This window comes from Tasmannia lanceolata, unplaced genomic scaffold, assembly GCF_043159265.1.
Source record: "Tasmannia lanceolata isolate RefF3 unplaced genomic scaffold, GAP_Taslan_0.1 ptg000015l, whole genome shotgun sequence".
Taxonomy (NCBI): Eukaryota; Viridiplantae; Streptophyta; class Magnoliopsida; order Canellales; family Winteraceae; genus Tasmannia; species Tasmannia lanceolata.
Window position 1 is genome coordinate 7,601,027 of NW_027518692.1, and position 13,773 is coordinate 7,614,799.

The window sequence follows — 13,773 nt, forward strand, 5'->3', positions numbered from 1 at the left end:
ACAAGTGGAAGTATTAAAACATGGTTATGGCAAAACCACTCTTTGCGCTCTCTACTCTAGTCTCGAGAGCCTCAATGCGGGAATCCCCTCTTATTAAGAACAGACTTAAAGAGCAAAACGAAGAGAAAATTTGAGCTAGGATTTGTGGAAGAAAAGAGCGCTTTTTCCAAAACTAGGGTTTCATCCTCTTCCAAAACTAGGGTTTCATTTTCCCCCTTTTATTATAAGTAAAACCCCATTCTCATCTCAAATCTCACTTCTACACTAGTTGATTCGTCTGGACATGTTTCTATTATCTTTTAGACATTATTGAGGCAATACTTTGAATCCTTCTCGCTTATGTGACTTTTTTTATGGACTTTGTTGAATAAAATGAACGAAAGAAAAATGAATTCTTACAGATCCTCTCTTTTGCATGTGTTTATGAAATTCCGAAGGGCAACAACCAAGAGGGGGGTGAATTGGTGTTTTCAAATTTTTCTATTTAAAAAGCTAGGGCAAGTGAGTTTGGCCTAATTAGTTCTAACCTTTGTTCAAGTTATATTAAAAATAGGGAAAGAGATTACCAACACTACAAGAGAGAGAAGAAAGAGTGAGGAGACCACACGATGATTTATAATGGTTCGGTCACAACTTGACTTACTCCACTACCCAAGTACTTCGCCTTTCCTTGGGATTTTCTCCACTAAGGTGAGACTCCTTGACGCCGTCTCACAAAGCGTATACACATTCACCCCCTCCACAAGGGGACAGACCCTTGGATTACAAATCCACCTCCAAAGATGTTCTTCTTCGTTGCACTCCGGCCTTGAAGCAAGAAACACCTCTTTGTAATCTCACATACACATGAACAGAAGAAGAAAGGAAAATGAAAAACACTCAAGCCTCTTATAGGCATAGACAACTGTCAAAGCTCACAAGACTCCCAATGATTAACACTAAAACCTTAGAGAGAACCTCTTGACAAGAAATGAATGCAAGTTTAAATGCTCAAGAGATTCGAAGAAGAATCCTTTTGATTTTCAAGAGAAAAGCTCTAAGTTTGATATTCAAATATTCAAAAGATGTTTAGAGAAGGTCTTTGATAGGGTTTAAATAGCCCTAGTTCATTTGGGAGAGAACAATGGCAAAACTGTAATAAAACCGGGTAGTTGCACCTACCCACTGTACACCCCAACGTCTCTTTTGTGAGTCTGTGGCTGTCGACCGAGCCACCGCGGTCGCCCGTCCTTACCGGGCGCCCTTTTTAAATTTCAAAATATTTATCGCTGCGGTCGACCGAGGTAGTCGCGGTTGCCCGCCGATAGCTTACTGTTTTAGAAATATTTTGGCTTAAAAAGGTTACGCGGTCGACTAGACCTTCACGGTCGCCCGCCATGGGCGTACTGTTTCTAAAATTCATTTTGCTTAAAAACTTTCCGCGGTCGACCAAGGGGTTGGCGGTCGACCGGCCCGATAAATTTCGAGATGTCTTGGAATTCCAGTAAGCATATTGCGGTCACCCGGCATGTCCCGGTCGACTAGCCCTAAGTGAAAATCTGTTTTTAACTTTGAAATTCAAGGGCTTTTGGGCCATGGTCTTTGGCTTTAAACATGTGTTTTCAAATACATTTATGCACTTAGAAAAATGGTTTTAGAGATTATTTGAAAATATTAAATATGCAAACACAAAATGCCAAGAGGACTCCCATGCATTCTACGAACTATAACCTTGGATCTTCTTGATCTTCAACCTTGTTTAGCGCTTGCACGATCTTCTCCTTGTCATGAGATAGTCTTCAAACATGTTCTTGCACTTGTGGATCCCTTGATTCTTCAATACACCAAACGGGTTAAAGGGAGACCACCAAGACTTGACTTTCTCCAAGACTAGCCCTTGATTTCTTGCTTCAAGTGTTGACATGAATGGACCATGTCTTAATCACAACACTTGAACAACCATTAGCAAACTACCATCAATTTGGGTTTGTTGATCATCGAAACAAGAGAGGGATGTACCCTTGGGCTTACAGTTTTTTCTGTTGTAGAACTTTTATTTAAGCTCAAAATCATGTATGGAGGTGGTGAGTACGATATATGTTTTTTCTTATTTATGTATTTATTGGTTTTTGATTTCCTCGTGTTGAATGTATGTTAAGTTACAGAATTTTAGTTTGGTTTCAGTAGTAGGGTTTTTAGTTGCAATGCGTGTTGAAAATTAAATGATTAAATGACACAAACTCTAAGGCCTTGTTCATTTTAGATTATGACAGTTGATTGTTAGTCCAAACCAATTAGTCGACTCAAAATTACATTTAACTTTCAGTTTAATAATTTGTTTGGGACTAACAATTAGTTTTCGTAATCTAAAACGAACATAGCCTAACAGCTTACGCTTTTGGCCTCATCTGTTGTAAAAATAAATGATTGAATAATACCAACTCTAAGACCCTGTTCGTTTAAGATTATGACAACCGATTATGAGTGCCAAACTGACTATTGGTCTCAAAATTATGTTTAAATTTGAGTCCAATTATTGTTTTGGCAATCACAATCAGTTTTCAGAATCTTAAACAAACAGGGCTTAACAGCTTAAGCTTTGGGAGCACTTGGTAGTTTTCATGCGATATCAGAGCTATTGCCTCACGGCAGGTCATGGGTTCAGTAACCAAAAGCTCCTTGCTGTTAAAAATCCATGTGTGCAGCCAACCCAAAAGAAAGAGGGGCCCACATGAGGAGTGTTGAAATATAAATGATTAAAAAATGCCAACTCTAACAACTTAAGCTTTTGGAGTAATTGGTTGTTTCGTACAGTATCAGAGCTATTGCCTCACGGCAGGTCTGGGGTTCAAATTCAAAACCCAACAACTCCTTCATAACAACTCCACATGTATGTTCAATCCCTACAAGAAGGGGGCACATGTGAGTTGGTGTTGAAACATAAATGATTAAATAAAACCAACTCTTTTACAGCTTAAGCTTTTGGAGTAATTAGTTGTTTCACAATGCAAGCTTGTTAGTTTTTTATGATTGCCTTTGTGTGCATAGATGAAGTGTCAGCTATAGTACTTGACTTGGGTTCTCACACATGCAAAGCTGGCGAAGATGCTCCTAAGGCTGTGTTTCCATCGGTAAGTGTGTGTTTCAATGACAATCACTTGTACTGTAAATGAGTTAAATATATAAATGTATATAGATATCTGATGACAGTATTCTCAAAAGACTTGCTTGGAAATCTTCCTGATTTTGTTATGTTTTAACTGATTTATTCAAATTTGAATTGTGATCTCTGCCATTTAATTCTAGCGACATGCTGCGGTAAACATTTGTTTCACTGGTTTCCAACTGGGTGTTTGGTCTTTCTATATCTTAATCCTGTAGTGATGTGTTTTGTGAAAAAAAATTTGATGCGTAGTTATCCTCATACAAGATATATTTTTGTTAAGGTTCTTGGATCCATTGATCATACGGGAGTTGACGATGGTGTCAAGTCTGAATCTGAATCTGTTATGGATTCCAAGAATATTGTCAGACCTTTCTCAGATTCGAAAAAAGCGAAGGGAGAACACAAATTATATGTGGGATCTCATGCCCTAGAATATCGTCGGGACCATGGAGGTTGGGCTGTGGATTTACTTATTCTATTTTCTTTTTTATGTGGTTTTTCTATATGTTGTATTAGAGGTCTTGTTTTCTATTCTTTCTAATTTTGTTCTTGACCTCTTATTTAGGTGCTTACGCCTATGAAGGATGGAGTGGTCGTTGATTGGGAAATTGTTGACAATATATGGACTTTGTTGAATAAAATGAAAGAAAGAAAAAGAAATTATTACAGATCCTCTCTTTTGCAGGTGATTATTCTGTTGTATAACTTTTATTTAAGCTCAAAATCATGTATGGTGGTGGTCAGTAGTAGATATGTTTTTCTTATACACATATAGTGGTTTTAGATTTTTGAAACCAGTTACAGACGGACGCATACAAAATGACGAAGTCTGGACATCCACGGTTGTAAAAATTAGTTTTTCAGCCCATTTTGTAAAATTCATATATCACTCGTTTTTCTTCAGATTTTGACGCTCTTATACTCGATTTGAATGGAAACGATGAGATTTATCTATTAAACATATTTGTAAAAATATTTAAAAATGTTTTTAACTAATTGAAGTATAAATAAGTTATGTTGTTCACTATGTAAGTGTTAGTTTGATGTCATTTCTGAACTTGGCAATTGAGCTTTGTGATGTTGGCTTTTGTTTTAACAGTGTTTAAGACCTTTGAAAATTATTTTCCATGAAATTAAAATAGGTCTCAAGGTTGGTTTTTAAAAAGGTTTGAAAACACTTTGAAATGCAAAAGCACTTGAAAGAGATCTCGAATACAATCTAGAAAGTTAAACTACTTAGCACCTTGATCGTATTGGCTTCAAAGGTCTTCCTTGGGCTCTTGGCTTGTAAGTGAACACTTGAGAATGCTTGGTTCATGTGACTTCCTCTCTTGAATGAATCTTCACTTTTGAGGCATGAGAAGGTCACCAACATTTTATTCAACTTCAAGCTCCTCTTGGCATTTGGTAGGCTTGCTTGTGGGATCCTCAACTTGAGCTCTATGCTTGAACATCTTCCATGGATGATGTCTTCATTGTGTGAAAGCTCTCTTGGTTCATTTGTACATGTTGATCCTCAAGCCATGTGTTATGTTGTATTGTGTAATGACGATATGACATGTCAAGTTCCTATCTAAGACACAACACTACAAAGCAACACAACACATTAGTCAATAAAAACTAATCAATTTAGGTTTGCTAACATCAAAACAACAAGAAAAATGTGATTAGTTGAACCCATGGGAAACCCTTGGGCTAACAATAGTTTAACACTTCAGCTCAGTACTTGATGCTTTTGTAGATCTAGACACAAAATAACAAGGGATTTGCTAGGCAATTTCATGGAAAGCCATTTTGCGGCTGACTTTTGCATGCGAGATCAACCACGCAGGCTCATGGCTTTATGCGAAATTGCCTAGCAAATCCCAAATAACAATATAAGTGATGTTGATGATAGGGCGTGGGAATCTCTTTAGGCCGCGTTTGGATTGCCGGTATTGAGAATTAGAATGAGAAAAAAAAAACTTTAATTTAAAAATTAAGAACAGACTTAAAGAGCAAAACGAAGAGAAAATTTGAGCTAGGGTTCGTGGAAGAAAAGAGCTCTTTTTTTGAAACTAGGGTTTCATCCTTTTGTAAAACTAGGGTTTCATTCTCCCCTTTTATTGTAAGTAAAACCCCATTCTCATCTCAAATCTCACTTCTACACCTTTTGATTCGTCTGCACATGTTTCTATTATCTTTTAGACATTATTGAGGCAATACTTTGAATCCTTCTCGTTTATGTAACTTTTTCACTTGCGTTATTGGGAAATTGAATCCCTGGAAAATACCCATTTTTTTCCCGAGAAAGCTAAAATATCGTTGTTCACTTGTTTTCCTGGGAAAAAAACAGAGCCTAGGTGGATAATGTAGAAAATGACATGGAAATGGTTGAAAATGACGTAGATACCCCTTTTTCCCACAAGAGTGGGAAACCAAATCCGACTAAAATCGGTGCGATTCCTTTTCTCGAGAAAACGAAGTCGCGTGGGGCAAAAAAAGGGCATTCCCCTCGCTGCAAAACCCAAACCAGTGACTTCGTCTTCCACCGAAACCCTAGCTTTTGCAGCCACTTCAACCCGGGAAAAAAGGGCATTCTCCTCAGGTACGCCATTCTCCCCCCGCTGTATCTCTCTCCTTCCTCCAGTTTAAAGCTAGGGTTTTTTTTTTTTCAATCCAGTTTAAAGATCCCCCACCCAGTTTGATTTTCGCCCCTGTTTAAAGCACCCCACCTGAGGTGGTTTTCAGAAAGATACCCTAAAAAAGCTAGGGTTTTTAATTTTGAAAGGCACACCACTTTGGCTTCATTTAAAGCTAGGGTTTTTATTTTTTCAGTTCTGAACTAGGGTTCTTAATTTGTTGCAGGTTTTGGAAGGAGGTGGTGGTGTTGAAGCTATATTGGTTCTACATTTCTCCCCCTCTCCCAGGTTCGAATTTGTAATCTAGGTTTTGTTTTGATTGGTTCATGTTAGGAGTTTTTCTGATAGAAATGGGTAAAAGTTTTTTTTAAAAAATAATAATATGAGAGTTGCAATGGGTTTGTTGACTGGAGAAAGAAGATTGCTGGTTAGGGTTCTTGGGGCTAAGGCAATGTGGTTTGAGAAGATAGATAGGGGTCGTGAGTATAGCAAAGAAGATAATGGCGGTTGTAGAGGGGTGTCCAAGAAGTTGATGGGGGTGCCGGATTCCGGTAGGTTGGTCGGAGAAGATGAGGAGTTGGGGGGTTTTTGAAAAATAGGGGTGAATGAAAAGGGGCCAACACTCCCAGCAATCCCATTTTAGCCAACACTCCTCAAAAAGTGAGCTGTTGTTGGATCCATTATCAAGGATGGGATGATGAGTACATGTTCATAAGGCCCTTCATATTATAATTTATCTTGCTATAGTTTATCAACAGATTAGAGGGTTAGGTAATCCAATGGCGATGGTTTTTGAGGCATAATGTATAAATATTGGGACCAAAACAACTGAATGGTTTGGATCTTTGAACAAGGTGGGCTTCATTGTATTTTTCAAAATATAGGCTCACCTACAAATGGCCGTAATACACACTGGGGCACACCTAAAAATCGTCTAATTAGAAAGAATTTTGGGATAACGTATCCTTGGTGTGGGCAAACAAATGAATAATATATATTGTAGACACAAATCCCACTTTTTGAAACAAATGACCATTTAACCCTCTCATTGATCAGTTGTGTTTTTTTTTCATCGTTTTATATTTTTTAATTTCATAAGCTTCAAATTATAAATTTCCCGGGATTTTCAGCGCAAGTGAACAAGCGCGGGAAACCTTTTCCTGCACAGCTTCCCGGGTTTTCCTGCGCAAGTGAACAGGCGTGGGAAACCTTTTCCTGCACAATTTCTCGGGATTTCTTTTCCTTTTTGCCACGTCAGATTCTTGGGAAACCTTTTCTTTTCCTTTCCCGAGAAAACAAGTGAACGGAGCCAAAGAGCAAAACGAAGAGAAAATTTGAGCTAGGATTTGTGGAAGAAAAGAGCTCTTTTCCGAAACTAGGGTTCATCCTTTTCCAAAACTAGGGTTTCATTCTCCCCCTTTTATTGTAAGTAAAACCCCATTCTCATCTCAAATCTCACTTCTACACCCTTGGATTCGTCTGCACATGTTTCTATTATCTTTTTAGACATTATTGAGGCAATACTTTGAATCCTTCTCGTTTATGTGACTTTTTTTATGGACTTTGTTGAATAAAATGAAAGAAAGAAAACGGAATTCTTACAGATCCTCTCTTTTGCAGGTGTTTATTCTGTTGTAGAACTTTTATTTAATCTCAAAATCATGTATGGAGGTGGTGAGTACGATATATGTTTTTCTTATTTATGTACTTATTGGTTTTTGATTTCCTCGTGTTGAATGTATGTAGTAAAGTTACAGAATTTTAGTTTGGTTTCAGTAGTTAGGGTTTTTAGTTGCAATGCGTGTTGAAAATTAAATGATTAAATGACACAAACTCTAAGGCATTGTTCATTTTAGATTATGACAGCTGATTGTTAGTCCAAACCAATTATTGGACTCAAAATTATGTTTAACTTTCAGTCCAATAATTGGTTTGGGACTAACAATTAGTTTTCATAATCTAAAACGAACATAGCCTAACAGCTTAAGCTTTTGGCCTAATCTGCTGTAAAAATAAATAATTGAATAATACCAACTCTAAGACCCTGTTCGTTTAAGATTATGACAACCGATTATGAGTGCCAAACTGACTATTGGTCTCAAAATTATGTTTAAATTTGAGTCCAATTATTGTTTTGGCAATCACAATCAGTTTTTAAAATCTTAAACAAATAGGGCTTAACAGCTTAAGCTTTGGAAGCAATTGGTTGTTTTCATGTGATATCAGAGCTATTGCCTCACGACAGGTCGTGGGTTCAGTAACCAAAAGCTCCTTGCTGTTAAAAATCCATGTGTGCGGCCAACCCAAAAGAAAGAGGGGCCCACATGAGGAGTGTTGAAATATAAATGATTAAAAAACACCAACTCTAACAACTTAAGCTTTTGGAGTAATTGGTTGTTTCATACGGTATCAGAGCTATTGCCTCAGGGCAGGTCTGGGGTTCAAATTCAAAACCCAACAACTCCTTCATATTAAAATATGTTCAATCCCTACAAGAAGGGGCCACATGTGAGTTGGTGTTGAAACATAAATGATTAAATAAAACCAACTCTTTTACAGCTTAAGCTTTTGGAGTAATTAGTTGTTTCACAATGCAAGCTTGTTAGTTTTTTATGATTGCCTTTGTGTGCATAGATGAAGTGTCATCTATAGTACTTGACTTGGGTTCTCACACATGCAAAGCTGGTTATGCTGTGAAGATGCTCCTAAGGCTGTGTTTCCATCACTAAGTGTGTGTTTTAATGACAATCTCTTGTGCTGTAAATGAGTTAAATATATAAATGTATATAGATATGTGATGGCAGTATGCTCAAAAGACTTGCTTTGAATTCTTCCTAATTTTGTTATGTTTTAACTGATTTATTCAAATTTGAATTGTGATATCTGCCATTTAATTCTAGCGACATGCTGCGGTAAACATTTGTTTCACTGGTTGCCAACTGGGTGTTTGGTCTTTCTATATCTTAAGCCTGTAGTGATGTGATTTGTGAAAAAAAATTTGCTGCGTAGTTATCCTCAGACAAGATATATTTTTGTTAAGGTTGTTGGATCCATTGATCAGACGGGAGTTGACGATGCTGTCAAGTCTGAATCTGAATCTGTTATGTATTCCAAGAATATTGTCAGACCGTTCTCAGATTCGGACAAAGCGAAGGGAAAATGCAAATTATATGTGGGATCTCAAGCCCTAGAATATCGTCGGGACCATATGGAGGTTGGGCTGTGGATTTACTTATTCTATTTTCTTTTTTTATGTGGTTTTTCTATATGTTGTATTGGAGGTCTTGCTTTTTATTCTTTCTAATTTTGTTCTTGACCTCTTATTTAGGTGCTTTCGCCTATGAAGGATGGAGTGGTCCTTGATTGGGAAATTGTTGACAATATACGGGACTATGCTTTCAAGTGAGTACCAAATCTGCACAGAATGTTTTTTATATCATTCTGCAGCCTCTTGGGCTAATTGTTGATTTTATAAAAACCATAACATGTAATTTGTAGCTTTGCTACATTTCTTTTTGCCATTCGAGATATGATAATTAGTGCTCCTCTATGGATTGGCTCTCTGCTACCAAATTACGATACAACTTATAACCGAAATAAAATCCAAAAGTCGTTGGTAGCTCTTGGTTATAAATATCAACAAGATACTTCTAATAGAAGAAGTTCAATTGCTATAGAAAATGTTGGAAACTAACCTTCAACTAATCAGTCCACAAGAATGAAATTTACAGCAAAAAAATATATCTAATCCAGTTCGATTACAATCATATATCAAACTGATGCAAATCTTGCAAAAATTGCTTTAAAAATCTCGCAATCTGAATTTTCTTCTCCAAGAAAATCCCACAAACAAGAAATAGGTAGTGAAACCCTAACTCCTTTCTTATTTCAAAGGATACAAAATCTGCCCAAGAATTGGGCGCCCTATAGTAGCTGGTTTTTGCATGGTGCCCTTCAGTTTAGCATTCATCTCTCCCTCCTTCCCTCTCTCTCTCTCTACACACACACACACATAGAGAATTAGAAAGCTCTAAAACCGTGAACTAAAAGCTTCCCATTTTTGATAAAAATACTCACTTAAAGCTCCCTGTGAAACCCTATGAGCAATGATACGAATGGTGACATTAATAGTGTCGCGGGAATGCTGTGAATCCTTTTTAATTGTGATTCACTTATCTAACTTAATTGAAACTTAAAAATAACTATCATGCCCCTATGACTTAAACTCTCATAAAAGGCTCATTTAGAACTCTGACTAAAATAAAAAGTCACTTTAGTATTAATTATGGGTTCATCTGCATCAAAACTTGTCTCAGAGCAGTACTTTTCCCTTCTTTGGCTCATATCGCTGGTCTAATTCTGGGTCATGAACAATCTATATCTTGGCTGTCCTTGTATTGGTTTTAACAACGTTTCGATGCTCCATCCTTTGCACATGCTCCACTTCATTTTCAACCTCTCATTGTCGTCCTACATAATGGTTGCCTTGGAGAAATTCTTATTTGTCATTGATATCTTAAGGTAAAATGACACAGACTAGGCCCGGGGATTGTTTCTCCTCCAAGATTCATTTACTAATCCAACATATGGAAGCATGCAATAGAGAGTTATTGCTATTGCATTAATGTCTTGGTCTTAGACTTGTCTATTACCCGCATGGGGTTGTATTATGTGTCTTTATACACAATAAATGACCAACAAAATGACACATTTCTATGCAGTTAAGCTTGACACATCTAAGCTATACATCCTTTCAAGAAGCAACCTGTTTGTGTAGCACACCTTGTCATTTTTTTGTCTTGTTTCCGAACACCTGCTATATGCCCTACCAAGACATTTATTTTTCTATTGTCTACTCTCTGGTTGCTTTTGCTTATATTTGGCATCATAAGCTCCTATTTGCTTCACACCTACAACTTACAACATGTATCTGAAGACTTATGTTGGCAGTTTGCTAACTATCAGAAGTTTGCAGTTGACCTCTCTGCCTTGATTGTAGCATTTTGTGTTGAAATCAGGGTTTAACCTTCATCATTACTTAAAATAAAAATGATGCACTCTAGTGTGTTATTCTGCTTTCATTTTGAATTCAGCATGCTCATAGGGTTTTGAATAGTAGAGTTTGATTACTATGAGAATAACAAAATATTGTGTTATATGACTTCTGTCTTCTGCAGGGAACGCTTGTTAATTGATCCTAAAGAGCATCCTATGCTGCCTGCAGAACCATCTACTAATACACCACTGCAAAGAGAAAGGTGATCTGGCAATGAATTTGACATTTAATGGGCTTTCTTTTATTAATTGAGAACTCACTGAAATTAGGAATTTGAATTCTTTTACGGACTATTATGTCATGTGTTTTTGTTTCCGAATAGTTCTGAAGTTTTTTCTATGGATTTTTTTTAATTGTATCCATATGTCTATCTCATGGCCTTAAGACACCTTCAAAGGTTTACCTATTCTAAGAGGTAAGCCGTGGTAGGGATTGAGCCTCGAGCCAATTAGTCAAGGATTATTATGTCAATGACACGGCTGAATCAGTCAAGGATTATTATGTCACATGTTTTCGTTTCCAAATAGTTCTGAAGTTTTTTCTTTAGGGATTGAGCCTCGAGCCAATTGGATGAGGATTCTGTTTAAATCTTGATCAACCAACATATCTGCCTCACATAGTATGACGAAAAGACACCTCTAACCTAGAAGATGCCTTAAATTTCTTCAAGAATGTGTGTCAATCTCCAAGAACCTGGATTCATTTACTAGGCTCAAGTAATAACATTGCTAGAGTCCCTTCCACTACCATGCAACTGTTTAGATTCTTAAATACAATTCTTATACTTTTTTTTAAAGAGCTGGCACCTTTAGCAGGTGTTACTGCACGAATGAGACTTTAACTGAGTCAGCCGTGTCATTGATATTAAAGTTGCGAGATTACCCATGGCCTACCATGGCTTACCTCTTAGCATAGGTAAACCTTTGAAGGTGTTGTAAGGCCATGAGGTAGACATATGGAGAAAAAAGTTGTCTCATTGGAAGAAGAGCCTTCTATTTTGGGGAAAGGGTTACCCTCATAAATGCGTTCTTTTTCAATATTGCTATTTAAAAACTTCCCGAGTCTAATCATCGACTTGTTTGAGTCTATTTTGTTGGTCGAATTGTGGTCCGGTTTTGTGTTTTGCTCTACCAATTCAATCAGAACTCATCTGACTCGCCTAAGTTAATGAAGACAGTGTGCCAATCATTGACTTGTCTACGTTGACTCTCTTTTGCCTAGGCCGGATTCTCATCCAAGTCAGAGTTTTTAAGCACTACTCCTTTTGGGAAGTGGTTATTGAGACTGGATGAAGAATAGAAGGACTTTTGAGGGAAATTGTCATAGGAAGTATAGGTAGGGATAGGGTGTTTGGTACTACTAGAGTGAGCTAAAGGAAAATGAAAGCATTTGTTTGGACATAGTTTTAAATTTCCACCGAAATTGACACAAAACCACCAAAATATTTCTCTTTCCATCCCCACCGAAACACATTTTGAATCCAAAACTTATACTAAAACCAAAACAGTAAGTGTATACAATAATTATAATATAATATATCAATATGTGTTATATAATTTAATAATTATATTTATATATATTGCATGTGAAATATAATATATGTATTTTGCGTAAATGTTTATATGAATTACATGTGAAATGTGATATTTGCTGAATTATTAGACATGCACGACAGTACATGTTATGGTTGTCTTTCTTATGTTATGGTTTCTAAGTGTGTATTTTTGCTTATTCTGTCATTTTCTGATGTTTCAAAGTTTAATCATCTGCATATGTTTCAAAATGTTTCCGCTATGATTTAGCCGTCACTTTGAATTTATTGCTGACACATGTGTCCTGCCGTGTTCGATACGACACGTGTGTCCACACGTGTCGACACTCCTTTGGACACTTTTAAATGCATTGCTTGGAGTATTAGAGTTAATGTGGGTTTGTGGGCACATATTTGTGTAATAATCAATAATTTTATGTGTATGAACGTGTCACAATTTCTAGATTTTTAGATGCTGCCATGTCAGACAACTCATATCCGTTTCAAAACTTGACACACTAATTCATATCGACAAATTATGATTATATATACTTTGTATTTTAGCCATGTCCCTGTTAATAAATTTTGGGGGTTTGCCGTGTCCGACACTCCGTGTCGATGTCGACATGCGACACTCGTGTCCGTGTCCACAAATCATAGCGTTTCCGTGATTTTACCATATTTCAGCTGAAATTTTCAATCCAATCCGAAACATTTTCGTTTCCATGGCAACTGAAATTGAAGCAAAAACCGAAATTAAAAAAAATAAAATGATTTCACTTTTTGGACATTCATTTGTTCAGTATTTCATATATTTCACGGAGGTTGTGTCCATAAAGCTTCATAAGGGCATCTTTTTTTTTTGGTTCGAAACAAGAGTTGATGTAACCTCCACCGGGAGGAATTAGTCGCACAAAAAATCAGAGGCTTGAAATGGTTGAGGCCAACCTTGTTTTCCTTTTGCTTCTAATCTCAGCCCATTTGATTATTTGAATGTCCAATTTTGTTGTAAGGAACTTCCTTTGCAGCTGAGGTTAGATGAAAGACATGGGATAGAAATGGAATAAGAGTGGGGGAGAATAGGAGTAGGTTTTCTCATTAGCGTTAAAAGTCAAATAACAGCTCATGTGTGTGTGTCTATATATATATATATATATATATAAAGTTGTATGATAGCAAAAGACCCAATTGCCCTTGATGAAAGACCCCTATTATAGGGATGTCTTAAGAAGACCACCTCTCTAAACAGTACCAACTATGAGATACCAACATTGTAGATATTGCTGTTTAACGTTATTGCATTTTGTTTGATTTTATTCTAATATCTTAATATGTTTTGATTGCCTTCCATGATTTATTGTTTAAAAAGTACATAACCTGTTGCTGTTTATGGAGAATGATATAACTTTTTCTCTGGCAT

The 13,773-nt window shown here is 36.7% G+C and overlaps 1 protein-coding gene and 1 long non-coding RNA gene across 2 annotated transcripts in view; both read left to right on the forward strand.

Moving 5' to 3' along the window:
- Positions 1–3,062: 3,062 nt before the first annotated feature.
- On the forward strand, positions 3,063–3,794 carry LOC143893089 (uncharacterized). Its single transcript, XR_013255717.1, has 3 exons — positions 3,063–3,110; positions 3,426–3,597; positions 3,711–3,794. It is a non-coding gene; the product is annotated as an uncharacterized LOC143893089 (long non-coding RNA).
- A 1,748-nt stretch (positions 3,795–5,542) lies between these two features.
- The window catches only part of ARP4A (actin-related proteins 4A), a 64,558-nt gene continuing 56,327 nt past the window's right edge, over positions 5,543–13,773 (forward strand). Inside the window, 8 exon segments of the mRNA XM_077396226.1 lie at positions 5,543–5,732; positions 5,993–6,054; positions 7,387–7,440; positions 8,401–8,457; positions 8,460–8,497; positions 8,807–8,980; positions 9,095–9,168; positions 10,944–11,024. Coding sequence (XP_077252341.1) covers positions 7,428–7,440; positions 8,401–8,457; positions 8,460–8,497; positions 8,807–8,980; positions 9,095–9,168; positions 10,944–11,024 — 437 coding nt within the window. The 5' untranslated portion in view covers positions 5,543–5,732; positions 5,993–6,054; positions 7,387–7,427.